Genomic DNA, 25,249 nt, shown 5'->3' on the forward strand with positions numbered 1-25,249 from the left:
TATAAATCTCTCACTCAAGAGTGCAAACTCAGAGGAGCTGGAGAAAGCAGCTGGGTGTGTCATTCGTGGCCTAGTTAAATGTTCTTTTGATTTTAAGTTGGCCTATATTTACTATGAAGCTGGTCGGTCCTCATTCCAACCACTGCCATGAGCCCAAAGAGTGAGTTTAGTATTAATTTTATTAAGAAATATCTCCCAATTTTCAAAGCACTATAAAATACACTAATTAAATCCCCTTCTCTGTTATGCAGAGTCATGCTGTGCTTGCAGGAAAAAAGTGCTTTGCTTTAGTAACTACGAGTTTCTGCAACTCCTTGCATCCGAGAGTCAAGCACTGACATAGGGCTCAGACTTACAACACAATTCCTTAATGTTGAAGATGCTTCTCCAGGATACAAGGGGTGGGCTCCTCCTGCCATGTTCTCCTGGCTGGTCTCTGCTTCTTAGGTCAGTACCTGGAGCAGAACTTCGGTGAATGCACTGGCTCAGAACTTGGCTCCACACAGGATAGTGTTTCACAACAAGGCTCAGCGATCATACCAACACTTCTAGAGGTTGCAGCTTACAGTCTTAACTTTTTTTGAATAGGGTCCTTTTTTTCCAAATAGCTGCCATGCTCGCACCATCTTCCGCAGTCTACTCAAATTAGGTTTAGGCTGGAGGGAGAAAAATTAAAAACTAAATCATCAGTGAGTAAATGAGGTTTCCAAACTCTTCAAGGTTTCCATACTCTTTGCCCTAATACTGTAATTCCAAAGTTTTTTTAATAGCTAATTCAAAGTCCCACCTGACTTTCAACAGAATCCAATTAATAAAAATTAAGCACAGTAATAGCAAAAGGGAGGAGTAATGATTTTGTTTTAAATTTAAACATAACTTGGTCTAGTGGAAGGCATTCCTGCCTATGGCAGGTAGGGTTGGAAACAGATGATTTTTTTAAAGTCTTTTTCAACCCAAACCACTCTATGATTTATAAAAAATGCTGCTATTCCTTTGTTTTTTCCCCATTTTATAGCATCTTAAACTTTGGGGAAGTATGCTTTTTTAAAATTTTAAATTAGCATCTTTGCCACTAGCAGAATATCAGAATTCATATGCTTTCTAAGTTTCACACTTAAAAACTGCCACCACTTTAAATGTATGCTTAAGGACACTATTCAAGTCAATGTGACCATTCAAATGATATATGGTAAAATCCTTGCTGAAGTGTTCACAGGACAGATGATTTATGTTCTAAAATCTCATTGGTAACAATACGTAAAAAGTCAAGTAATATAAAGCCAGTGGAGGTGTTTTCAAACTGGCCTGTTCTAGTTCTAACACACATACATGATGTGCCTCTGATAATCGAGAGTGCACTTTACCAGAGGTGTGTCCAACACAGTACCTGTTCTTCCTGCTGTAGATGGTCTATGTCTGCAAGAGGTAGCATGGAAGGTCTTCCATGAGCACACTGGAAGGGCAGCTTACAAGATGACAAAGCTTCAATAAGCCCACAGCTCTCCTCCAAAGTCAAATGCTCATTAAACTTGATAGCTCCTGGAAAATATATACAAATTCTTGCACATGCTGCCAAAGAGAATTCCACTTCCATCTACAGCTGTGGTTTTCATTAAAACAAGGCATCTTCCAAAGATTAGCTGGTAGGCTGCAAAGGCAACCCAAAGGCTGCAGTATGGCAGACTTGGGGCTTAGCTCAGTTAAACAACCTGATGCATAAGGATCAGCTTTCCATGGCCTAAACTTTTACCTAACCCACCTCCAATGGATGGTAAAACTACTAGGTTTTGGTTTTTCAGGTGATGTTGGAGGCAATCCAAGCAGAACATTAGAGAGACATTTTAGGGGTGTTCGCAAACTTTAGCCTTCACAGATGCACAAGACCATCTGCAATCTGCCTTCCAGCCACAGGACTTTTTTATATATAAAAAAAAAATTTATGGATTGACTGCCAATTGTAGAATGCAGTGACACTCTTGAGAAAACAGATGCTTGTTTATGTTTATAGTATCAACATCATCATGCTGTAGGGGTTCATGTTTACCCCTACAGCATGATGATGTTGATACTATATATGGCATAGGAACTGCTGCAAGAGCCTGGAGCTACTGCAGTCTACACCTTTAATGTCTGCTCATTGCCAGGTACTGGAAAGCAAGAGTCCCTGAGAACATGTAAATTTTTACTGCACTCCTTCCAAAAGTACCTGAGAGGTCACAGGCACACTTAAACTAGCACTTTTGATACTTAAAGGAAGTAAAAAATCTGGAAAGAGCAGCCAAGTTTTCTTTCTTGCTTGCTTTTGAGCAGATTCCAGCACATTCCCCATTGGCCCTTCATAGAGCTGTTATTTGAAAGGTTCAGAGTTCACACAGATGACTGTCTCAGAACTGTATTCTACCTATGTTTCATGTGAAGCTGGGAAAGTATGTTAGGCCCCTATATGAATAAATTGGAGCAGTATTGCTTGTCCCTCAGTACTATCCATGATAAGACCATTATCGCTTCATCCCTATGAAATACACACTCTGTAATCCTGCTGTATCTGCAAACACATCCTGAAACCACTGCCCCAGGGACGATGTAGGGTAGAAACAGAAAGGTTCAAAAAAAGAAAGAGAAGAATGAAAGAAAAGTACAGTTTCCATACCATGACAGGCCTGGGAAGCTAACACCTTCAGAAACGTCAGTGGCAGGGTCCCTCGTGCTGCTCCTCCTGTGGTCTGCACTAGCTAAAAGCAGTAAGGGAACATTATCTTACTTTCCATTTAATATGAGAACAAAGAAGAACTGTAACACAAAGGTAACTAAAAATGAGGACAAGGTAGTGGATTATCTAGTCCACCTTGGTCGCCTGAGGCTGAACACACCCCCTTTGGTTCATGCTGTAAGCTTTGGATTGTTATAGTCAACTTAAGAAGCAGAGAGCAACTCACCTCAATTTGTTCTTGAATAAGCTCCTGGAAAGAAAAAAGGTAGTATCAGTTGTTATTTCTCCCTTTCATCCCCCTACTCTACTTTGTCCACATCTGTGCATCATTTACTGTGTAACTCTCAGAACCAAGAAAAATTATGCTTTTGATAGTACACTGATCACAGTGTGAAAGATCTAAGTGGATAGTCCTGACCTCTCACAAGTATCCTATCAGACTTTGGACTAATCACTTGGTTTCTCTCTGCATCACCTTCCTGTCTGCAGAATGGGCATAATCGAACTCATCTCTCAGAGTGCCACAAAATGCATGTTATCTTTGAATAGCTGCCCTTTCTTCTTTGGATAATAACTAGTCCACGTGGATTTAATTTCTGATATCTAAAATTCAAAGACTTCATAATTAATCCTGAATAGTTGCATCAAGACCTAATTAAAATAAAAAGGACTGCAGAATAGATCTGCCAAGATGCTCATGAGATCTTGAGGCATCAGCTAAGAACGAGTGCTCGTAATGCACTCTGCCACTTTTAGTACTCTTGGCTCCCAAATCACATCAGGAGAGTGCATTTTGAGTCCTTTGTGATTACAAGAAGGTTGGATAAGAAAATGTAATCAAATTAATCATCTTCTCAGTTTCTTGTTTTCATATCAAAAGGGGTGTATGGCAAGACTGGACAGATTCTCAACTCAGCCCAGTGTCTGAATGTGGTATTCCAGAAACAATTTTTAAGAAGTTTAAGAGCAGCTGTGATTGTGGAGGACTGTTTACAATGGAAACCACAAGTAATCAGTTCAGAAATTTCTCTCTCACACTGCAGAACACCTGGAGCAGTGTTTTTTAGGAAGCTGCACTGCCCATAGAGAAATTTCAAGAAAAGAGCTTTAATATTGCTGATACATAAATACCATTTGTTAGGATTTAATAATTTTACTGTTCCTTTAAGCATTTACTGTTCATTTGAGCATTCACAAGCAGAAAACTGTTGAAACATCTGTCCTATGTATAATTTTTCTTAACTTTTCCACTATCCAAGTCTGAAACAGTCTACTCTCATTTCAGTAATAGGTCAGTGATTTCCGTTGTGGGACCATCTAGCTACTAAAAGGGATGGCACTTGCATTTGCCAAGGGACACCACTGTCTCCCTCATAACCGAGATACGGTAATACCCTGGGCCATTAACACAGAACAAGACCTAGCACCGTAACTTCACCCACATGCACAGCTGACCTCCACAATACTTTTAGTGATAGGTTGTCTTTTCCGTCGTAATTCATTGGCTTCTCTTTCCATAAAACACATTGGCACTTTCCTCACAAGAATCACGGAGCTGTTTGCCTCAGGAAATGATAATTCAAGACCCAAGTCCACCAAATTTTTGTAGCAGCATCTGAGGAAAAAAACCTCCAGAAATAAGACATCAACCACAGTAGCTATGTCTTCACAACACAGATAAATATTTCTGTACTCCACACATACTTGTTCCTGTAACAGTTTCCCATCTCAGAATCCATGCATCATGAGATTCCAAGTAATTTTGCCTTTTCAACCTACATTTAGTCATGTTTTTCCACTCTAATCAAACATGTATTTTTCATGCTCCACAACCACAAGATCTAAGAGTTCCTGTATTATGTGGAGAGAAGCTTTATGTCTAAATTTATGAATCTACCTTTTCTGAAGATGCACAAGGTGCCTGGTTCAACACATAAACATTCAAAATATTAAAATTACACAGCAATAAGACTGCTTTAACCTAAAAGAACTGTGGTTTCAAATTACATGTATTGGCAAATACTTAAATGGAAAAAATACTGTAAGAAATTTATAATGGTTTAATGAACTTTATATCCTGTAAGCAAAGAGAACACAGGAAAGAACAGCCTCCAGTTAATGATGACATATGTCAACCTGTGGATGGAAAAATACACACAAAAATGAGACTTCACAGTCAGATGAGAGCTTATCTTCAAAATGAAAACAACCATAAGAATATATAATTTATTTTTTTAATTCATGGAATATTCACTTAAAACAAAGGTGGTAAAGGTCAGTTTTAGAAAAGAGATTCTTTGAACAAAAGAAGAAGTTAATCTAAACTTACTAAAGTCAGTCACAAGAATAATATAATTATTAGCCTCCATATGGAGATGGCTTATGGCTTGTGTAATTCTACCTAAAAAAAAAGAAGACATGTATAGCCCTCAACAAGCGCACAGAAAGGCAGAAAAAGCCCATTGTAGGAAAATGACAAAATCCAAGCACCTATTGAAGTCAATTGGGCTTTTTTTCTTTCTAATTAAGGGAAAAAATGAAGAAGGAAGTTCAAGAGAGTCAACAGAACAATGCATTACTACAATGCTCGGTCAACAAACAGAACCAAAGCTGCAGGTGAACCAGAGGTCCAGCTGAACTATTAAACTGCAACCATAGCTGAAGTGAAAGGTCTTTCAGACATGTTAATTTATTTCATTACATGAAAATTTACCACAGAATACAGTCACAGTCTGCCAGTAATAATAAAAACAGACATTAGATTTTTATATTATACTTTTAATTCATTACCTTTTAGTAATGATAGTCTCACAGATTGATTATAAAGGAATGAACTGCTGATACATACTAAAAAATTATAAAGTCACACAATAAAAGTACTAGTAAGCCGGCACCAGTACAGGCCACCACTAGTAAGCTTCTTGCTTATCAATTATCAATCAATTATCTTAAGCATTAACTGAAAATCACAACTGGCATCGCCTGTGCCGAATATTGAACCAGCACCCCTAAAAGAAAAACATGCCTTTCTGATGCACTTTCTTACTGATTTTTGTGGAACACTTGTGGTTTAGCTGATGAAGAAAAGTAGCTCTCAGAATTTATTTGCTCTTTCAAAAGCCCTTTGATGCCACCTCTTAAGAGCAGCTAAAAAAAGAAATGCAAAAAGTTGTCACGGATAGGGAAGTAACATTTGTCATGATTTAGCAACTACGGAAAGAAGGTATGCTGGCAACAGATGGTCAGCGTTCAACATGAATCTTGAGCTGTATTTTCATGACGTTATTAATGATTAGAAAAGGGACATGGTCAAGCAAGCAAATTTGTAGAAAACAAAAAATTATTTAGGTTAACTGACAATAGAGACAAAGTTGAACTCAATCAGAACTTAAAACAAGTAGAAAAATGATGAGTGAAATCTGTAGGATGAATAAAAAAGGAATAATGAAAAATGACAGAAAAACTGCTCTTAAAGAAAAATAAATAAAAATTATCAGAATAATTTATTCTCTTTCTACTTTTAGTTGGCTTCTACATAAATAGCAAAAATTAAAAAAACAACCCCCACAACTCTGTGTTTCTCTGTCATGATGATCAATAGATACGCAGTTAATGCAAGCAGCAGTAGCCAAAAAAGCAGATAAAATATCAGGTGTGGACATAAAAAACAAAAAATATAGGCACAGCTAAAAAAGCTACTGTATGAAGCAATGGGATATCCTCATTTGGTATACTGTCTTCAATTTTGGACATCCATTCTCAAAATCAGATATATCAGAAATGGAAGACACAGATAAGAACAAAAATAAAGTTGAACAAAAGGCATTACAAATATTGTGATGTTAGCAAGATCATCATTAAGAGGTGGGAACAACAAAGGCATTTAAATATTACTGAACTGTGAACAATATGGAGCAAGCGTATCCTTTAACAGGCAACAATCTTAATAAGGTCTGATTTAGAAGCCGCTGAATTTGCTAGAGGCATCCCCCCCCCTCGCCCCGAAGAACAGTAATGAGGCAGTTGTAGTCCTGATAGAACTTCACCTGAAAACAATGAACAATGCAGTGAAAAAAAACCCCACAAGTGCACGTGGCAGGTGACAGATAGGGATTTGGGGGGGGAAAGAAGTTTGATTACTGTCCAATAGGTCTTCAACAGCCCAATAACAAACCTGTATCTAAACTCTCGCAGTACAAAAGTTAAATATCCTAATAGTAGCGAGGTCACCATTCTGAAACATTTGGGAAACAGTGTTCATTAACTGCTCTTGGCAGGCACCTAGGAATAAAGAATGTGTTTCTGAAGGATTCACAATACAAACTTTCCATATCCCATCCTTCTCTTCTCAAACATTGTCTGTAAAATCAGTACCTAGGCTGACACTATGAGCACCACACTCCATTGTGCATTCCCAAGCCCTGAGCCTCAGACAGCAGGAACTGCTGGAGGCTGCTTTGGCCCACACATGAAGGTTTACTTTCCCAGGGAAATCAGAGCACATGACAAAGGCACAGAAATGGCACACTACAGGGTTCTGTCTTGAGATGTTGTAACAACGCACTGAAGAAGCATGTCTATTTTCCTCAGCACAGAGCCAATTGGGCTTGGCTTAGGAAAGAATCAATTTCTCCTCTCCTGAGCTTCATGGTAACCCAGCACTATATAGAAATCCTCCTGGTCAACAGAGACATTCCCAAAAATTTAGAGCTATTTGCCATTACTAACCGTAGAAATCTTCTTTGCTCTTCTGTAACTTCAATCTCCAAAGGGGGAGAGATGGAGGACGACAATATTTTCTTCTTGCCACATGCTGAAGTTTCCTTCTCATAGGAATCTGTGAATGAAACATTTAGAAGTATCCCCTCTTAAAATATTTACGCAGGCATTACCCTTAATGACCCTCTGGTTTGGCTTGTAATCCCCTGCTTGGATTAAAAAGTGACCACAGAATGCCTTCTCCTGAAACTTGTGGAGGACTGGGAATGTCACAAACCAGACATCCAGTCTCTGGGGAAGGGCTGGTTAATGCCACTTTGTTTTTTCCCAGCAGTTTCAAAAAAGAGTCACCCTAAATAGCAAAAAAAACCCACTGATATATTTGGTTCAACTCAGAGCAATTTTTTTCACAGAAAAGTCCAATATAAATGGAGTTAAAATACTATTCATTAGGCATTTCTCCCTTCAGTCTTTAATTTTTTCAGTACCTGACCAAAAAGTTCCTGGAACACTCTTTGCAGGAACTACGCAGTATTTGTTGATGAAAGAGAAGGTCAATGATTTTAAAGTACTTGATGGATGGCTATTGTGCCTTTTAACACTGAAACCAATGGCTAATGAGCTTACACAGGAGACTATTATCCCTTTGCAAACAATTTCAGACTGTGGAAATTTCAGGCTTCGAGCACAGTATTCAGCTAAAAAGGAACCAAATGAACTATGCTCTTTACTCTGCATACCATGTCTTATTCTTCACAGCATAACCACATAAACTTATTGGTGTTGTTCTATTTCCTCTTCATTGTTTTTCCTATCAGTCTTCCTGCTCTTTCATTATGTCAGGACTATTTTAGTTCAATAGTTCTGTGGGTAGGGAGTATATCTTCTATTTTTGGAAATGCTGTAACAATTTTCAGCTGCCAATATTATGACTGCTACAGATATTGAATGTCTGCACTCTCCTAGGGATCAGGATAAAGATGACAAATGAATATATTATTGGTTCCATACATCCCAGACAGCTCATCTGTACTTTTCTGTGCACTGATTATCTTTTTCTCTAAGACCACCTGAATTCTCACCTGCAATAAGCTGCTCCAAGCGGATCCGTTCATGAGCTGCATGTTGGTCCACCAAAATTAAGAGGTTTCCATCTAAAAGTGTACCACAACAGATGAGAAATAGGCAACTCTGTACCAGACAACTGCACTGGTCATGAAGAATAACCACTTCCCAGAGGCCACATTTAGTAGATAACGATCAGCCTGTCTCACAGAAACAAAGTGAGGAGGAGGCTGTGTTGGCAGAACATAAAGTCACTACAGAACAGAAATTTAGTGATGCAAATTGGCAGTTAAATTAAAGGAATTAAATTGAGTCAGAAACTCTTGTCTATTGATATCTTCATCTAACTTCATAAAGAGAGCTGAGATCACCCACAAACTGTTCTGTTTAATATGGTCTTTCAAAAAACGTTACAAAACCTACTGGTTTTGAATGCCTTTTTTGTACAGCTTCAGAGAGCTTCAACAATGAATATGTCCAGGCACTGTGAACAGAGTCTGAAAGATGTTAGCAATTTGAGTACAATCTATTTTTATAACAATTATCTGAAGGCAGTAGGAACACTCAACAACGTCCAAAATAAAGAAAAAGGAGATCCAAGAAATTTCAAGTGAAGACTAACATTTTCCTCTACTCAGAATATCATCCCAAAGCAAGATGAGATTACAAAGAGAACAGTGTTCCCTCTGCAATCTAACCGCACTTGACAGCCACAATAGCTTCATGCTATATCAACTACTCTTACCTGCCTTTTTATCCATTTCATTCCTAGTGTTAATTAAACAAGCGATAAATTTATTGTCCACTTGCTGAAGAACCTGTAAAATACTCATAAAAATCATTACAGAGCAGTAAAATTATTTTTAAAATGAAGGCAAACAAAAGAAACAACAATCAAAATGGATCAAGAGCAACAAATACCTAGTAGGATGACCAGGGGAATGGAAACCACATCTTTTCCAACCCAAAAGGCTTAAAGGATTTGGCCTAGCAAAACTAGACTGAGAAGGTATATAGTTATTTTTTTATAAATACAGTGGGGGACTAACTATGGAAAAGGTAGAAATTATTTAAGCTAAAACACAATACCAGCAGAAGATAAAATTTTTTCAAAGATAGTCATAAGGGCAAGCATGCTAATTGTTCTTGAAGGTTGTAGAAATCTCCTTGAGCTGGGAATGAAAGCTGTGCACAGTGCCTCGGAGTATTTTAACCGTTGATACCACCAAAAGAGAATGAAAACAACCTTTTTTAACCTGCTGATCATCTGCAGAAGACAGGAAACTTTTTTTCCCCCCTCATTTTTTGATGCAGAATTTGCCTCTGTGACTTGATTTCACCTTCCCCGCAAGCATCAGAAATCAACCAGAGCTACAGGGAATACTGAAAAGGGGTGTACAATGCTTTCAGTATCTTATTGTTAGGTTTCAAATTTTCAGATGTGATGTTACAGAGGAAATTATCCCCAGGTCATATAGACAGAGCTTGCTCTGAATTCTCTGTCTCACAACATGTGCATTGTTCATCTGCTAAGTAAAAATGAATGGATGATTCTATTTCTTTGCAGGGATGCAGAAAGAAGAAATTCTTTTTATTATTTTCCTGTAGCACAACACAATGTTTTGTGCTTTTGGTCTTTTCTACAGATATCCTCAAAACTGCTATAGGGTACTGAAGGCAATATTTAGATTTTTCAGAGATAGGAAGTGGTAATTTTTTCTATGTCTGCTATCTTAAAAACATAGAAAGGAAAACATTACACAGGTAAAATCAATCACAGAAACACTCATAAGTTTTAAAAAATAGTTCCTATTATGAGTAAACAGACAAATGGTACCTTTCATTTTCCATCTTTCCTCTCCTGTCTTTGTGAAACATAAACTGTTAACTATAGTAACTTTATTTACTCCTGTTATTCCTGCACTCACAACATAAGTAAGGGAATCATGTGGATCCTTGTTTGCCCTGGAGATCAACATTACCATGCTTCACACAGTCAGAACCTGCAATCTCAAAGTCAGCAACCTGACTCCATAAGAATAACGCTAACTGGGCCTGCAGCCTTTTGTCACTGGGATGCAAGAAAGGGAGAGAATCCACTCTGGCATTTCTACCCAGGCAAACTATTAAAGAATGCAAGTTGAAGCCATACATTTACATTTGCTTTTAAGTTAATATTCAAAGCATCTGATAAAAAAAGGACTAAAAGAGTTAAATGATGCTATGATGCCATTTTGCCATTTTTAAAAATCACGTTTAAGGACAGATATAAATCTTAAGGTGCAATTTCAAGTTTTTCCATTAAATCTGGAATTTGCTTTTGAAATCACTCTGCTAGGGAATTAAATTTCTAAGATCAATAAAAATGGAAGGTACGGGACAGAGATTTCAGAGAAATGTGAACTAAACAAATGCCTACAACAAATATACAAAACTATCATTTAGTTAATATTGTTTCTAAGCAGCAGTAGGAGGGCTATCTCTTGATTTTGACTTAACCATACTAGTCAAGTAATTTTAGAGTCACTTGCTGATAGCTGATTAACCATGAGATGATACTAATATCTGGCACAACATATGTGTCTGCTATCATTACACAACAACCAAGAATTCTGTTAGTGCTTGTGAAAATTAGGAGTATGACCTGTTTTCCTGGATATGTCTTTCCTACCAGATACAAACATCAGCAAACCCTATATGCTGAGTGGAAATTTGGGGATGAAAACTTGTAATACAATAAAACAAGTAATAAAAGAATAGATTATTGTACCTGCATTGAATGAACCATGTCTTTGGTGAACCGATAAGGATACAAGATATTATGAATTTTCACAGCCAGACTGTCGGCCTGACCACTGGTCACATCAACTGCAATCTGTAAAAACAGAATTACAGATCAAGCAGGCTATAAGGGATGTGTCAACCCCCCTCCACACACACATGGAATATTCCAAACAAACCAGCTGTAATAAAAACTGGAAATAACTCTGTATCTTGCAAACCGAGCTTTCTAAACAAGAATAACACTAGCTAAAAAACCATCCTGCAATCCCTCTGCTTCTATCCCCAAATATTTTTCCCATCTGGATATTACCTGATAATTTCAATGCATTCAGCTGATTTCAAGTACCTACAGAAAAGCTGAAGTTAAGTATCAGCCTACGTGAGCTCTCAGTGGATCTCATTACAAAAGATGTGTTGCCCTGAAATGAGTCAGAGCACACGTCACCGCAAAGACTGCACACAACTGTTCTCTTCCAGAAACTCACCAGCAGGTGGTTCGCTGCTCCATCCCTATTGTTTGCAGGTGGAAATGGTTACATACATATGTTTATACACACACAACATGAGGATTAAAGATAATGCTACCTCATGACAGCAAAGGAAGTTTCTCAAAAAGCTCCAACATTGTTTCCCTCTCATAGGCTGTAATCCTGCCAGGCTATAAAAACAGCTATACTAAAATACACTTTTAAGACCTGTTGCATTTCAGAGAAAGAAACCTGGGTTATTTAGCTCTGTCCACAAAGTAGACAGACACTATATCACTATTTTGCCATTCAATAGCTTTTGATTTTAAGACAACTATCTCTGTAGAGGGAAGACAGCTTATTTTTTGCTTTTGAAATGACATAAGATAAAAGATTAGCCTGATACCTGCAATTACAGTATTAGCAATTTTTTTTTTAGCAATGTCAGAAAATAACAGCAGGTTAAAATGATTCCTATTTTAGCATGACATGCAAGGTAATACTTACCTCTGGGCAGGGAACAAAAACAGGATTATCCCATTCCAAAAGCAATGACTGGAGAGACTTCCCTTTAATATCTAGAAGAGAACACATAGATAACACAGGGACTACCACCACCTGTCATTAAAAGGTTCCTTAGGTACCTCTACCTCACATAAGTACTATTTAACTTTTTACTTTCATAAAAAGGGAAGAGTGTACAAATAAGTAAGGGAACATGAGACTAGGCTTCTGTACTGTCTGCTTTAACTAGGAAGGGGGCTGTGCAGCTTTCTGACTCCTGAAAATGCTGCAGGACAATTCAACAGGCTTGGAAAGGGGGGCAGGGGGCAGTGTGTAGGGAAAGACAGACCTGTTTAGTTACCCACTCCCTCTGGACAAAGTTACATACCAAAAAGATTATTTCATCCTTTCCATGGCCAAAAAAAAAAAAGAAAAAAGTGAGGATTGAAGCTATTTATCACGTTCCAAAGTTGGAATGAGTACAAAGAAGGGAGTAGGTAATTATTCTTTAAACTACTGACAGAATTCAACAAAGAACTGGGTATTTCATCCTGTAAATAAGTATCCCCTAACCTGCCTTCAACCCTAACAGGGTTTTTTTTTCCAGTTCTAGATTTGAGATGACTCACACAGTCCCATTGTTAACAGACCTTGAGTAATTCTGGGTTCCTGTTGGGACATCTGGGAGAATTCTTTGATTTGTTTTTACCACAGAACACTATGTCCTGGAAAGCTGGCCCTACCTCTCAGATCCTGGCTTGCCTGAGTCTTCTCATTTTGAGGTCTAGGAAGGAAGGGTAACACAATCTCACTTCTAAAGGGATGGCATCTGAACTGAAACCCTAAACGCAAAATAAATTTACTGCTGCAGAATCAACAGCATGCAAAATTACTAAAAGCTATATAATCATTATATTCTTATAAAGCATGTGCTTAGCCCTATAGAAATTAGAGTATCCCACAGATTTTGCAATATTAACAAATAACAACACATATGTAAAAAGCTGAGAATTATCAGACATACCTGCATCAGGAAACTTATTTAGAAATATTACCATGGCTTCTGCAGGACTGTACTTAAAAACTGGCTGTTGCTTTAAGCTTGTAGCAATTATTTCCAGAATTAGTGCAATCAGAAGTCTGATCCCCAAGGAAGAAGAGCAGGCATATAGTAGTCTACCAGAGGTCAAAACATTGTTGAATTCCCTCTATCAAGGAGTAGCAAAACTGTCAGTATATCACCATTCCTATCAATGCTTAGTACAGTTATCAGGAATTCGTAAAATTGAAAACTACAAGTCAGTGAGCCCCCACGAGATATCACAATTAGCCTAACAACATGTTCCTACCCACCCAGAAATGATTTAATATTACAAACCTGTATTGTTATCAAGAGTATTAAGAAAAGTGGCTCAGATTTCCAGTACAGTGGTAAACATTTCACCCTTCCTTTGCTACAATTCAGACTTCTATTCTTTGTGAAATAATAATGAAATAATAAAGTTCCTTTCAACTGAGAAATTAAGGGTGTGCATTCAGGAAAAGTGGCAGAGTGATAACGCCAAAGAAAAGCAGTTTTGTGTTGATAAGCTCAGTGCGAAAAGGCTCTAAGAGATCTTAGACCAGTCCACAGACTCCTGACTGCTGGCTCCATTCCAGTAATGATCAATGACAGTCCTACCCTGGGGACTGAAAGTCCTTTGAGAATACAAAGCGGCAGCCCAGCACCAGAAAGAAACTCGGTATCTCATTGTCACAAAACCCAGAACAGAGGACAAGATGGCCTGACGTGGTTCCTGGTAAATTGTGGCAAATTGAAGAAAGCTGCCTAATTCAGACTTTGACAGAACTTTTATAGCTGCTGTCATGGAAAGATATTAACTCTCAAGTTCATAGAAGAATCTATCATTTATATCAACACAAGTCCAGTATTTTATACATGTAATAGAGTCATCTTCCTGATTCTTCTTGCACAGAAAATCCTTGTTTAGGATATATATTGTTCCTAAAGTTAGAATTGATTTTACTTTAAAGAGCAAACTGAAAGAATACATAGCAAGTGAAGAAATCATTCTGCTCCTGGGTCTTAACAGCAGTCCGAAACAGCGCTAAGCATCAGGAGATGCGAATGTTGTGTTAGGACACAGTTATGTTTATTCCTATGGCTGAAAGGAAGAACTATCCTTTGCTTGAAAAACACGTGAAAGAACATGTCTGCTGAACTTTGAAAACCTACGATCTAAAGGGTCTAGACACAGTTCAAATACCTTGTGAAGGTTTGGGAGGTGTGACCCTCAACCTAAGAAAAGCAAAAAAGCAGAAACTTCACCAAAGAAGTGATAGGGTTAAGAAAGACGGGCACCACTGATACAACAGAGAGCAACATCAATGATAAGGCTAAAAAGAACAATGGAGGTACCGTAGGAGGTAAAAAGATCCAATACAATATATGTCTTCAAAGCCTACAGACTATACATCATCTGAAAGTGTAAGGGTAGGTGAGGTATTCTCTTTACAAACATGAATGCACTACCCAAACATGCTGGTTAGAAGGTCAACTTCTACATCTCAGGGCTTTGGTCAGCTACTAAACACCACTGTGGGCAGTAAAACTGGTAAACCACAGAATTTAAAAGCATTAGTCAAGGAGTGTACCTTTGTGCTTGCAAGTAGTTTTACCTAAAAAAAATTTACATCAAATTTTCTTCAATGGAACACAATAAATATTAAAACCTGTTGGCATTAATTATTATATTAATAATTAATGTGAAATTAAAATTAATTTAATTAAATAAAAATAAATTTAATTTAAAATATTAATTAAAGGGACTAACAACAATTACAACACTTACTGCACCAGTGTTTCTGTGACTGGTGACAAAGAAGGAAGTAACAGACAAAAATGGAACAAACCAGAAGCTATGAGGACTGATTAGACAAATATTTTACAGAACTATCTGGAAAGAAGTCCAAACTACTTTTTCCAAAAAAATTATGCTGTAGAAAATAGAGTCTACATGAGGAATGACTGCATCTTCGCTCATAAAAACTGCCTACAGACAGAACAAAGAACAACTAGAAAACACAGATACATCCCTGGATGGGAAAATTATCAAAGACAGTATTCTGCTGAGCCAGATCAGGAGGACCTGGAAAGTCAAAATCCGCCACATAGATCAATGAAGACTCATGAACACCGTACCCCTGAAAAACCAATACAAAGCAGGGTCCTTTCCCTAGTTGAAAAGCTACCAGCAACGCTGTACACAACACCTGCTAAAATTGTAAAGGGATACCTTGTCTTCCAAATTCCATGGAAAGGAGACTACATATTCGCCATGAAGTTAATTTTTGTTCATCTTTCAAGGGTTGCTTTAAATTTTATATGCAAGTTGAAAAAAGATCATTTTAATACGAGTCTCTCTGTAACAACATATTCTTAGAAACATAACCGTTTGGGGCAAAACAGTAAAAATCACAGTATTTTTATGGTACACTTACTTTGAAGTATGTTTCTCACATTATATATGACAACAATTACATGTAACTGTGATCATGTCATGATGCCCAGTGATAACTAGGCAGCTGTTCGTTAACCGACATGCCACCGACATTTCTTGTTACCACGTATTAAAAATTATCTTTTATATCTTTAACATTAATATTTTACTGTCTCCATAGTTCCCAACACTTTCCTGTTTTCCATACAGCTATTACATGTAAGGCAGTGCCTATTTCAGTATAAACTCCTAGGTGCTGTCAGCAAGATTATTTTACATACTTTTCTTCACCCCATTTTTACAACCACCACCATCCCTCTTACCATTCTCTGAAACAACATTCACAGCCATTGTTGTGATATCTTGGACACAAGCAGCTTGAAATCTTTCACTAGGAGGAGTGCCATAGGTGCTCAGTCCAGTTGCTTTATTGATGTATATTGTCTTACCCGAAGAAGCATCAAAATCTTGCAGCCAGACAGAACAACACAAATCACTCCTGGGATTGCCTGTGCTTGTGTTGTCTGCAGAGAATTCCAAGTTACTTTGTAAGGTCACATGGGGAACCTCAGCATCTTTATCTTGTGATGAGGATTCATCTAACATACTTTTATCTTTACAGATCATGCTAGTACAATCATTTTTATCAGGCAATGACAAAATGCTGCCTGAAGAGACTGTGTACTCCCCTTCTATGCTGCTGAGTGGTGATGGGCTGACAGAACTCTCCACAGACTCTGCTACCACATCATCTGATTGCGAGCATGCAATCCCCTTAGAAACACTGTTATTATGTTCTCTCACTTTTTCCACTGAGGATTTAGAAGTTTGAGAAGTGTCATATAAAAAATCATTATTTGAGGATTCAAGATCAAAAGTGTGGTCATCTTTCCTATTTGAGTCTGCTTGGAATTGTTCACCATGTTGTTCTACTTCTTTGTGGTCAGTTTTCATTCTAGACAGTTTGGATGATAAAGATCCTGGAGATCTTTTACAACTTGTTTTTTTTCCACTAAGCAGGGCATAATCAGACAATGTCAAAGGACTCTGACAAAGGGCTTGTTTGTCCTGTGATGTTTCTCCACTGCAAAATAAAGTCTTTTCCAAAGAACCAAAAGCTTGGCTAGTATTAGAATCTGTACCTTCCACGGGTGGAATTTCACAAGAGCTCAAGTTACCATGATTGACACAGTCATTCTTTGAAATGTCACAATTAGTTTGCGAATTAAGAACCGTGAGATCTAATTCACTTCGCTCTGATATGGGTGTTGGTAGCGTAGACTCGACTCTCCCATAATATCTCCTGAACTTTTCTAACGAACCCAGCTGCGTGGACATGCTCAGTTTCTTAGAGGACTGAGGTCTTGGCACAGTTATTTGCCTTCTAGTTCTTTTAATAACAATTTTCTTGTGAGGAATAACTGAGGAAGTTGGCAGTGGCAATTCTGTATCATTCAGTGTTTCATAACATCTTTTACTGGTGGCAGTAGGCATGGCTATTTCCTCCCTCACCTGACCAGGCAAAGTTTTGTTCTTATTACCATCAGTCATGCATGCTTTTCTGGTATAAGAAGCTGCATATTCTTTATTTGTATTACTGGAAATACCCTTATGATTTAAAGACTGAATAGCAAAATTCAATTTGTGGCCAAAAATATCCTTGGCACTGACGGAGCCGGGCTTACACTGCGTATTTAATTCAAGATTTGCTTCTGTTTGTTCAGAGTCACGGGGGGGCTCACTTTGCGTAACGCATCTTATGAGGCTTGTAGAGCACAGCTTTGATGGTATTGAACTAATGCACCTTCTTCTGGCATCATCTATCACTTCAGTTGTTTCCCTGTCTCTTCTTGCATTACAGTGTCTCATCAGTGAACTTCCAGAGACAGTTTCAGGTCCCACTGCTGTTTCAGTAGGGTCTTCTCTCTCGGGCAGTGACTGAGTAACATCCTTATTTAAAATACAGACATTATTGCTTTTCTGTGTTACTTTGCCTTGGTGGCTGCCCACATCTTTTATGTTATTCTGAGCACAGTCCTGCAGGTCACCACAATTGTCTATTGCTCTTATTTCTGATCTGGGCCCTCCACTGAAAGAGGAACGAAGACTTTCTGAAAGTTTCAGATGAGTATCAGATGCTTTTTTGGAACTCTTACTGTATTTTGGCTCCTGTTCTGAGGTATCTGATTTAATGAAATCAGAAGCTGTGCCATCTTCATCGGGCAATGGAATCTCTGCTTTATTGTTGCTAAATGGATTAGATAACTCAGCAGTCTTCTGGTTTGGGGCGATTTCAGTTTCCTGTACATTTTTACCTAACTCTGTAAGACTGGATTTCTTTTTTCCAGTAATGGACTTCCTTTTGACATCTTTCGATTGCAAGGTACACATTTCATAGGAATCCAAAATTTCATCACATGCTTTCTTGAAACTTTCTTGGATGCTCTTCTTGTCAAGGACTGAGGTCTTCAGAACTGGAGCACTGTGCAAACAGAAGTCATTGTCTTCATTAAATTCTCTGATGTCCTCACTACACGGTTCAATAAATAAATGTTCTCGTTTCAAAAATATTTTCACTCCTTCCTCTACGCAAGTTAGAAGAACATCCCAGTTCTGGAACTCAATTAGAGTCTTTGCAGGTTCCAGGCACACGTCGTAGTCACTGTATGCACAGGTCACATTGAGAATAAAGATCCCGTATAAATCTGGCCCACAGCGATGGCGGCCAGGACTTGAACCAGCCTGCCGGCTCGCAGGGACACCTTTTGCTTTGCAAATTACACTTTCTTTTCTTAATAAAAAATCAATTAGTTTATGTATTCTTGTCTTTAAAACAAGCCTTCTATTCACATACAAGAACTGCATATTCTTATTGTAATGTCCCTCAGTACTGATAAAACCACTTATCTCAAATCCCCCAGATTTGTGATTTATTTCTCGCAACTTCTGGGATCTGCCCAGTCCATAAATTTGACAAAAACGAGAGTATACATCTCTTGTCTTAGGGAGTTGAAGCACCATAGAACAAGAAACATCGTTCCTTAAAGAAAGGGAGACAGAAGGATGCATTAGTGAAACAGCCTCTACCTTCTGTCTCACTCTTTCGAATTCCAACACAGGATCCATACACTTTCTCCTCACCGGTAACTGATGGAACAGATTGCACACAGTGACTGTAGTTCCGCCACTTGGTCTGTTCAATTCAGCTTCGCATACTTCCAGTGGTTGTCCATTGTGAAATAGTTTCACAAAAGTTTTGGCTGTCCTGCTTGTCTTAGATGAAATTTCTACTACACTGGCCACGTTGGCTATACTTGCCACAGCCTCCCCTCTGAAGCCATAGAATGTCAGTTTCTCCAAGTCTCCCACTGAACTGCACTTGCTGGTGAAGTATCTCTTTCCGATAGCCTTTAAGTCCTCTTTCCCCATCCCAGAGCCATTGTCCACCACCTGGATCTTAAAAGCTTCCAAATCCACCCTGATAGCTACACATGTTGCTTTGGCATCAATACTGTTGAGGACAAGCTCCTCAACACACTGGCCAAGGGAGCTGACAGTCACTCCAGAACGCAGCCTGGTTCGCACATCTTCCACCAAAGGTTTGATCATGTCAAAATCTGATACATGAGAAAGACAAGAAACTGCAGGGAGCTCACTGCTCCATGTTCCTTAAAACAACACCCTAGGTGGAGAGAAAAGGGAAAAAAAAAATAAAATTAAGGAAATACAAATTAAAAGCCTGAAAAAAACTTCAGTTTTTGGTATCCACTCTCATAAATACACTTTTCTTGGTTATCCTGACATTCAGAGGCTTCTTCTGCGACTACCTTCCTGCTCGGGCTCTGTCAGTGCCCTCAGGGAAGATGGGCAGAGCCAGAATCTCAGCTCATCACTAACAACATACTTGCTTCTCAAACTTAACGTACTCAAACCAAACTCCTACCATATGAGGAAAAACTCAAAGGACCTGCAAGCAGAAGTCTTCTACTGTAATTTTCATCAGAATTATCGCATAAAAATCACCAAGAACTGGGCAGAGCTGCTTTCCACTAGTTTTTACTGCAATCTCCCCACATAAATTCACAGTGCCTCATCCGGGTCAAAAAGCATCCGCTGCTACTTGTCCAGGAAAGGAGTAAAGCAGGCTCGGGAACGGGTATCAGGCAGCGAGCAAGCTGTTAATGCAAAAGGGAACCCACTATTTCCCAGTCCTTGACACCTCCTGCTTTACTAGTGGCCTTCGCCCTGTCTGTGGATCCGGTGCCGCCGCCGTGACAGGTCTCCAGAGGCTCCCTGGCCCCGGGGGCTGAGGAGGGCGCGCTCCCCTCACGGCCGAAGCCCCCTCTGTCCCCGCTCCCTCAGCACCCGCCGGTCCGGGGCGCTCCCGCAACCGCCGCAGCGCGAGACCAACCGCGCCGGCTCACCGGGCCTACCTGCGGCGCCTCGCGCACGGCGCCAGCGCGTGCGCACCCGCGCGCGAACAGGGACCGGGACAGGGGCACGTCGGGAGTTGTAGTTCTCGCCCCGGCCGGGAGACTGACACCGCTATTAGGAACACGTCTGCTCCCGCGCCATTCCCGCAGAGAGGCACCGGCAGGCTGCTCGGCACAATCCCGCTCTCCCACTAGGGCGGGTATCTACAACGAGACCCCGCTCCGAGGGCTGCCACCCCCTCAAGCCCCCCATCCACACGCCCATTCTACACAGGAGGCGAGCTGCAAGCAACTTTATTCTACAGAAAATGCGAAGTTCTGGAACAAAGTAAGTTGTTTCTGAGGCATTTAGTGCACAGACATAATGTTTCTAGCAATCTTCCGTGTCAGCGTTGATCCTGTGACTCTCTCCATGGGAGTGCCACACTGTACACATCACAGATTCCAATCACATATGACCCCCCCACGCCCCGTGCACTCGGAAACAGAGGCTCGGCCCCTGAGCAGCCCCTTTAACAAAGACAGCACAGCTCTTCCTCTGCCCACCAGAATTCTGTGACAGGCTGAGTGTCAGGCTAACAGCGCAGCAAAACAATAAATTAGAAATGTAGCAAAATAAAACTCTAGACCTGAATACTGGCTGACTAAACAAGTGGGGAAGAGGGGAAATGTTCCATGAGGGTAGCTCCAGCTCCAGATTTCGCTTCTTTCTGGACAAAGTCACTTCAAAATCTGGAAATCCTTGTGCTCCAGAGCCTCGATCTTCTTCTCATTGCTGAACTCTGCTCGGCTGATGCGGGACTGGGGACTTCCTATCTTCCTGAGCCATTCCTGCAGCTCCTGCACCCTGGCAGTTGGGCCCTGGATTTGGCCTTGCACAGTGCCATGGCTGGTATTTTGGACCCAGCCAACGAGTCCTAGTCTCTTAGCCTCCCCCTGAGAAGACAATGGAGAGCAAAATTAGGTTAATCCAAACTGTAAGAGAGCAACAGAACGACATTCACACACAGGAGCCAACTGTGTTGGTGACGCACAGGCCTCCAAGGAAGTTTCTGTGGCTCAGGAAGCAGGAAAGGAGGAGAGGATTCGCCCGACTCCTCAGTACATTCTTTCATGAGAAAACCTGGGGCTGAGATGCACTCTTCAGACACTCTTACATAACCCAGCCGGGCTGTCAGCAGCACCGCGGTGCCGGCCCCGCCATGGCAGAGGCCGGAGCCCAGCCCGGGGACGCGGCCACGACGCGCCCGCCCGCGGTTCAATCCTCCCGCAGGCAGGCCTGTCATCGGGCACGGCGCAGGCCGGCAGGCGGGCCCGCGGCACGCACCTGTGTGTACTTGCGGAAGAACACGCCCTGCACCTTGCCGAACACCTCGTAGTCCACGGACACCAAGGCCTCGCCCTCCGCCATGGCGGCACCTCCTCCGCCGCCGCCGCGCCTGCGTCGCCGCACTGCGGGCGAGGCCTCGCCGAGCCCTGCGGCCAATGAACAGCGGGCTCGGGGTCGGGCCGAGCGCTCATTCGCCGCCTCATGAATAATGCATATCGCACAGCCTCATGAATAATGCATTCGGCCCGCCCACAGGCACCGCCCCTCCTTCCACAGTGGAGCGTTTGCCCGGCGGGGAGTGATCCCGGCTCGCGCGCCGGTCTCCAGGCAACAGCGCGCCGGGCTCGGCTCCGTGCCGGGAGCCGCGGGCAGCAGCGGCAGCAGCGGGAGGGGCCGGGGCTCTCGGGCCCACGCAGCTCGCCGAGGAGGGAGGCCGGGAGAGCGCCGGGCGCGGCCCCGCAGGTAACCCCTCTGGCCCCGCGGCGTGCGCGCCCGGCGCACATCGTGGAGTGTAGAACGAGCCACGGAAAGATTGTGCCGAGCTTGATCGACGCCTGCGTGTCAGACCCGTGTGGCGCGCAAGTGGATCGCAATGCCAAGACTGAAGGGACACGTTATCCCGGGGAGCGTGACAAAGTCCTGTCAGTGCGGCATATTTCTGCTGCTACCACGATAAGGCAGCGCTCAGGCAGAAAGAGAAATAAAAGTGTATCTTATTTCTGCTGCATGATTGGGACTGGGAAAGGCAGCATGGGAACTCCCTAGATGGAAGGAATGTAAAGACTTATAGAACACAGAAAAGTTACACAACCTTTGCTAATACTTATTAACCTCTCACTGTAGCCTCCAGGCATACACTATTAGGAGAAAACTTGTCAAGTTTTCGATAAGGTAGTCTATAATGGCTTTGCTTCTAACCTCAGGCTCTTTCTCAGGCACTGAATGGCTTTTTTTCCACCTGTGGCTCCTGTGGTGGCAGCTACTAAGATTGTTCCTGGTTCCCGACGAAAACACCAGAAGAATGACTTTCAGCATGAACTCATAACTGACAAAGAGGAAAGTCTGAAGGATCCCTATGCCCAAAATAGCCAAAGATATTCTATTTCAGCAGAAAACACTCAATACAGGCATGGAGGCTTCTGTTCAGCTGGACTGCAGAGTAAGCACCTCACCAGCCAGGCCTGTACTCTGTCAGCTACAGCAGTAGATGGGCAAAAAGAAGGAGTGGACCGTTCATATCCCCTGAAATCAATTTCTCACCACAACAGGGTGAGTGTTCCAGTGGTCAACACAGCACAGCTTGGAAGTTCCCCATACATGCAGGAAACTCCAAATAGTAAATCAAGCTCAGTGAGCAAAGGGAAGGCTCCAGCAGGGAGATCTGCAGCGCTCTATCCTTGGAGAGTAGAGCTCAAACCATCAACCCCCCATCTATACAGGAGAGAGCTGGCCTACATCCTAAAGTTGGAGACAGATGGAAGGAACCTAGAAAAGGCAATTCAAAAGAAAGAGGCCCTTGTTGAAGAGAAACTAAGGAGAACACAAGAGACACTTAGGAGGATTCAAAGAGAGAAGGAGCTTATCAAGGTAGAGCAGAGAACAGACAGTGAAGCTGAGAGGACCCATGAGCAAAAGGCTGCAAGGCACCCTGAAGAGAAAACTTTCAGAGTTGCAGTCAGGCCAGGTGGTGGGGTCCTTAGTGGGGCACAGTCTACAGAGGCCTTTATCCCCAAGCCTGGCACCACCCACCATCCCCAAGAGCTGGCTGTGAGGAAACTGAGGAAGAAGCAGATGGTGGTCAACAACAGCAAAATGAAAGACAGCATACCCATGGAGCATTTACCTTCTTGTTCAAAGCTGGCTCCAAAACATAGCCCTTCTCCCTCTGCCCTATCAGACCAAGATTCTGGTCACCACTTGTCTGCAGAGGTGCTGTATGTGCAGGCTGCCAGCGCTGTGGAGCAGGAGGGGCTTGGACAGTGCAGCTTCTGCAGTCGTAAGTTTCTCTGCAGCAGGCTTGAGAAACACATGAGTACCTGTGGCAAGAACCAAGTCTCCAAGAGGAAAGTGTTTGACTCCAGCAAGGCCAGAGCTAGGGGAACAGAAATGGAATATTATCAGCAGTGGAAAAGCTCAAGGAGTCCTCAGGTAATGTGTAGTCCATTTGCTTTCCTCAGTCCACATCTACTGCTCACATTCAGTCCATTTCAGCTTCTAATTCTGAGTGAGACATGAGCACCTTCACATGTATGCAGGGCTAAGGGATACAGTCCAGCTATTGCCTCTAAAAGATTTAAGATCCATTTAAAATCTAATAGATGGAGGTGGCAGTCCTGTCTTGTCTTTATAAAATGTGTTGAGGATGTACTCCTGGAGAAAAGCTCACTCCTTGCTGTAGTTAGGATGCAGACTGATTCTGCTGCAGTAAAGCTCTGTGACATCAGGAGCTGCAGGGAGCTGAATGAAAATCCAGGTAATAACACAGTCTGTTAAAATGAAGACAGAAGAAACATGCAGCTATAGCAACCCTCTCTATTTCCTTGGCCCTACTGCTTGCTTTTCTGGTTACTTTCAAGTTCTTTCTAAGTCCTGTTGTTTCCATCAGTATTTCCTTCACATCCTCTTTGGATGAGACTCAGCTTCTCAGAAAGGGTTTTACATCAACAAGGAATGCCCAGGGAGAGGTGACCTGGGTTGGCCTCTGAGTGCAAGATTGAGAATGGAAGCTGATGGTCCCAGTTGCTCTGACTGCCTTTCTCTTCTGCAGAGTGAGACACCACCCAGAAGGAACAACTGGAGACAGAAGCATGAGGCTCTCATCCAGACTGTGCACCAGGCCCGCCAGCTGCAACAAGTCCTCACTAAGGGACAGAAGGTGTCTGACCTGCCTCCATTGCCTCCCATGGAAAACCCAGACTATGTTGCCTGCACCTACTGCGGACGCCAGTTTGCTCCCCGAGCAGCTGAGAGACATATTCCCAAATGCAAATCCATAAAGAATAGGCCCCCACCCCCACCACAGAGAAGGCGCTGCTGAGGCAGTGCCGAACTGTACCTGCTGCTGTGATCCCCTGCCTCTTTTTTGCCAGGTTTCCAGCTATAGACACTTGTGCTTTCCCTACTCTCAAGACTGGCTGCAAGCTTGTGTGTATAGTTAGTGAACAGCTCAGGATGTATAAGCAGAATAACAGAACTTGTGTACTTTGACCAGTGCCCTTGGGTTGCCCTTTTCTTCAGCACAAGAACCTCAGGATCAGACATTCAGGGGTTCAGAAAAGCTAGCAGTAGCAAGCACTTACTGTTTGAGTCCGTATGTCAATTCATGTGCATAGAACAACAGAGATACTCTGAACCAGCCAGGCCCTTGAGGCAACAGAACAACCATCACAATCGATGATTAGATTTAATATAAAAAAAATAGGCCAAATTGCTAGGAAACTCTAAAAAACAAAGCTTGCACCCTTTCTTGAATTATCTGCTTATTTTCATCTTGGTTGCTGCAATGGTAGGGAATTATGACAAAAACATAACCCTGCTTTTTTTTCTTCCTGGGATGTTATTTTTCTACATTCAGATTATTAAATATATTAAACTAGTTCTGTTGTGTAAAAGTTGTTTTAAATGGTCACATAGTGGTCTGTGTTCTCAAAGTAAGAATGACTACTTTGTATGAGAAAGTTGCAACAAGAAGCAAACAAGGAACAAAAAAATTCCAGCAGCTCCTTTTGCAAGTACTC

At 41.4% G+C, this 25,249-nt stretch overlaps 3 protein-coding genes across 7 annotated transcripts; 1 reads left to right on the plus strand and 2 right to left on the minus strand.

Annotated features, from left to right (window-relative positions):
• Positions 1 to 161: 161 nt before the first annotated feature.
• Positions 162 to 20,069, minus strand: MLH3 (mutL homolog 3). 4 transcript variants are annotated; one of them, XM_027880786.1, is made up of 13 exons: positions 19,973 to 20,069; positions 16,073 to 19,430; positions 12,993 to 13,091; positions 12,253 to 12,323; positions 11,265 to 11,369; positions 9,240 to 9,312; positions 8,512 to 8,583; positions 7,439 to 7,547; positions 4,166 to 4,325; positions 2,937 to 2,960; positions 2,651 to 2,732; positions 1,388 to 1,539; positions 162 to 656 (listed from the first exon to the last, which is right to left on the minus strand). In XM_027880786.1, the coding sequence occupies exons 2-13, from the start codon at positions 19,356 to 19,358 to the stop codon at positions 549 to 551; spliced, it is 4,341 nt and encodes a 1,446-aa protein (XP_027736587.1). In that variant the 5' UTR covers positions 19,359 to 19,430; positions 19,973 to 20,069; the 3' UTR covers positions 162 to 548. The 4 variants fall into 4 exon arrangements, with proteins under 4 accessions (XP_027736587.1, XP_027736586.1, XP_027736585.1 ...); XM_027880785.1 differs by having other exon boundaries at positions 19,949 to 20,069; XM_027880784.1 differs by having other exon boundaries at positions 16,073 to 19,431; positions 19,810 to 20,069.
• A 392-nt stretch (positions 20,070 to 20,461) lies between these two features.
• On the minus strand, positions 20,462 to 21,653 carry ACYP1 (acylphosphatase 1). The gene is made up of 2 exons (XM_027880794.1): positions 21,510 to 21,653; positions 20,462 to 21,118 (listed from the first exon to the last, which is right to left on the minus strand). Exons 1-2 carry the CDS (start codon positions 21,591 to 21,593, stop codon positions 20,903 to 20,905), a joined length of 300 nt encoding a protein of 99 aa, XP_027736595.1. The 5' UTR covers positions 21,594 to 21,653; the 3' UTR covers positions 20,462 to 20,902.
• Positions 21,654 to 21,873: 220 nt separating this feature from the next.
• ZC2HC1C (zinc finger C2HC-type containing 1C) lies at positions 21,874 to 25,109 on the plus strand. 2 transcript variants are annotated; one of them, XM_027880792.1, is made up of 3 exons: positions 21,874 to 21,974; positions 22,448 to 23,660; positions 24,280 to 25,109. In XM_027880792.1, the coding sequence occupies exons 2-3, from the start codon at positions 22,455 to 22,457 to the stop codon at positions 24,547 to 24,549; spliced, it is 1,476 nt and encodes a 491-aa protein (XP_027736593.1). In that variant the 5' UTR covers positions 21,874 to 21,974; positions 22,448 to 22,454; the 3' UTR covers positions 24,550 to 25,109. The 2 variants fall into 2 exon arrangements, with proteins under 2 accessions (XP_027736593.1, XP_027736594.1); XM_027880793.1 differs by having other exon boundaries at positions 21,882 to 21,974; positions 22,436 to 23,660.
• Positions 25,110 to 25,249: the final 140 nt, after the last annotated feature.

This window comes from Empidonax traillii, unplaced genomic scaffold, assembly GCF_003031625.1.
Source record: "Empidonax traillii isolate 1590-97213 ecotype Southwest subspecies unplaced genomic scaffold, ASM303162v1 scaffold74:size2480735, whole genome shotgun sequence".
NCBI classification, from domain to species: domain Eukaryota; kingdom Metazoa; phylum Chordata; class Aves; order Passeriformes; family Tyrannidae; genus Empidonax; species Empidonax traillii.

What these genes read in the sequence shown, in the direction of transcription:
- MLH3 (XM_027880786.1), bottom strand. Translation starts at nt 19,358, where the DNA reads ATGATCAAACCTTTGGTGGAAGATGTGCGAACCAGGCTGCGTTCTGGA. An exon ending in GAATGTTGTTTCAGAGAATG is followed by an intron (nt 13,092 to 16,072) that starts GTAAGAGGGATG and finishes TTTTGCGTTTAG; the next exon opens with GGTTTCAGTTCAGATGCCAT. An exon ending in CTTGGAGCAGCTTATTGCAG is followed by an intron (nt 7,548 to 8,511) that starts GTGAGAATTCAG and finishes TTTCATTCACAG; the next exon opens with ATTCCTATGAGAAGGAAACT.
- ACYP1 (XM_027880794.1), bottom strand. Translation starts at nt 21,593, where the DNA reads ATGGCGGAGGGCGAGGCCTTGGTGTCCGTGGACTACGAGGTGTTCGGC. An exon ending in TCTTCCGCAAGTACACACAG is followed by an intron (nt 21,119 to 21,509) that starts GTGCGTGCCGCG and finishes TTGTCTTCTCAG; the next exon opens with GGGGAGGCTAAGAGACTAGG.
- ZC2HC1C (XM_027880792.1), top strand. Translation starts at nt 22,455, where the DNA reads ATGGCTTTTTTTCCACCTGTGGCTCCTGTGGTGGCAGCTACTAAGATT. An exon ending in AAAGCTCAAGGAGTCCTCAG is followed by an intron (nt 23,661 to 24,279) that starts GTAATGTGTAGT and finishes TCTCTTCTGCAG; the next exon opens with AGTGAGACACCACCCAGAAG.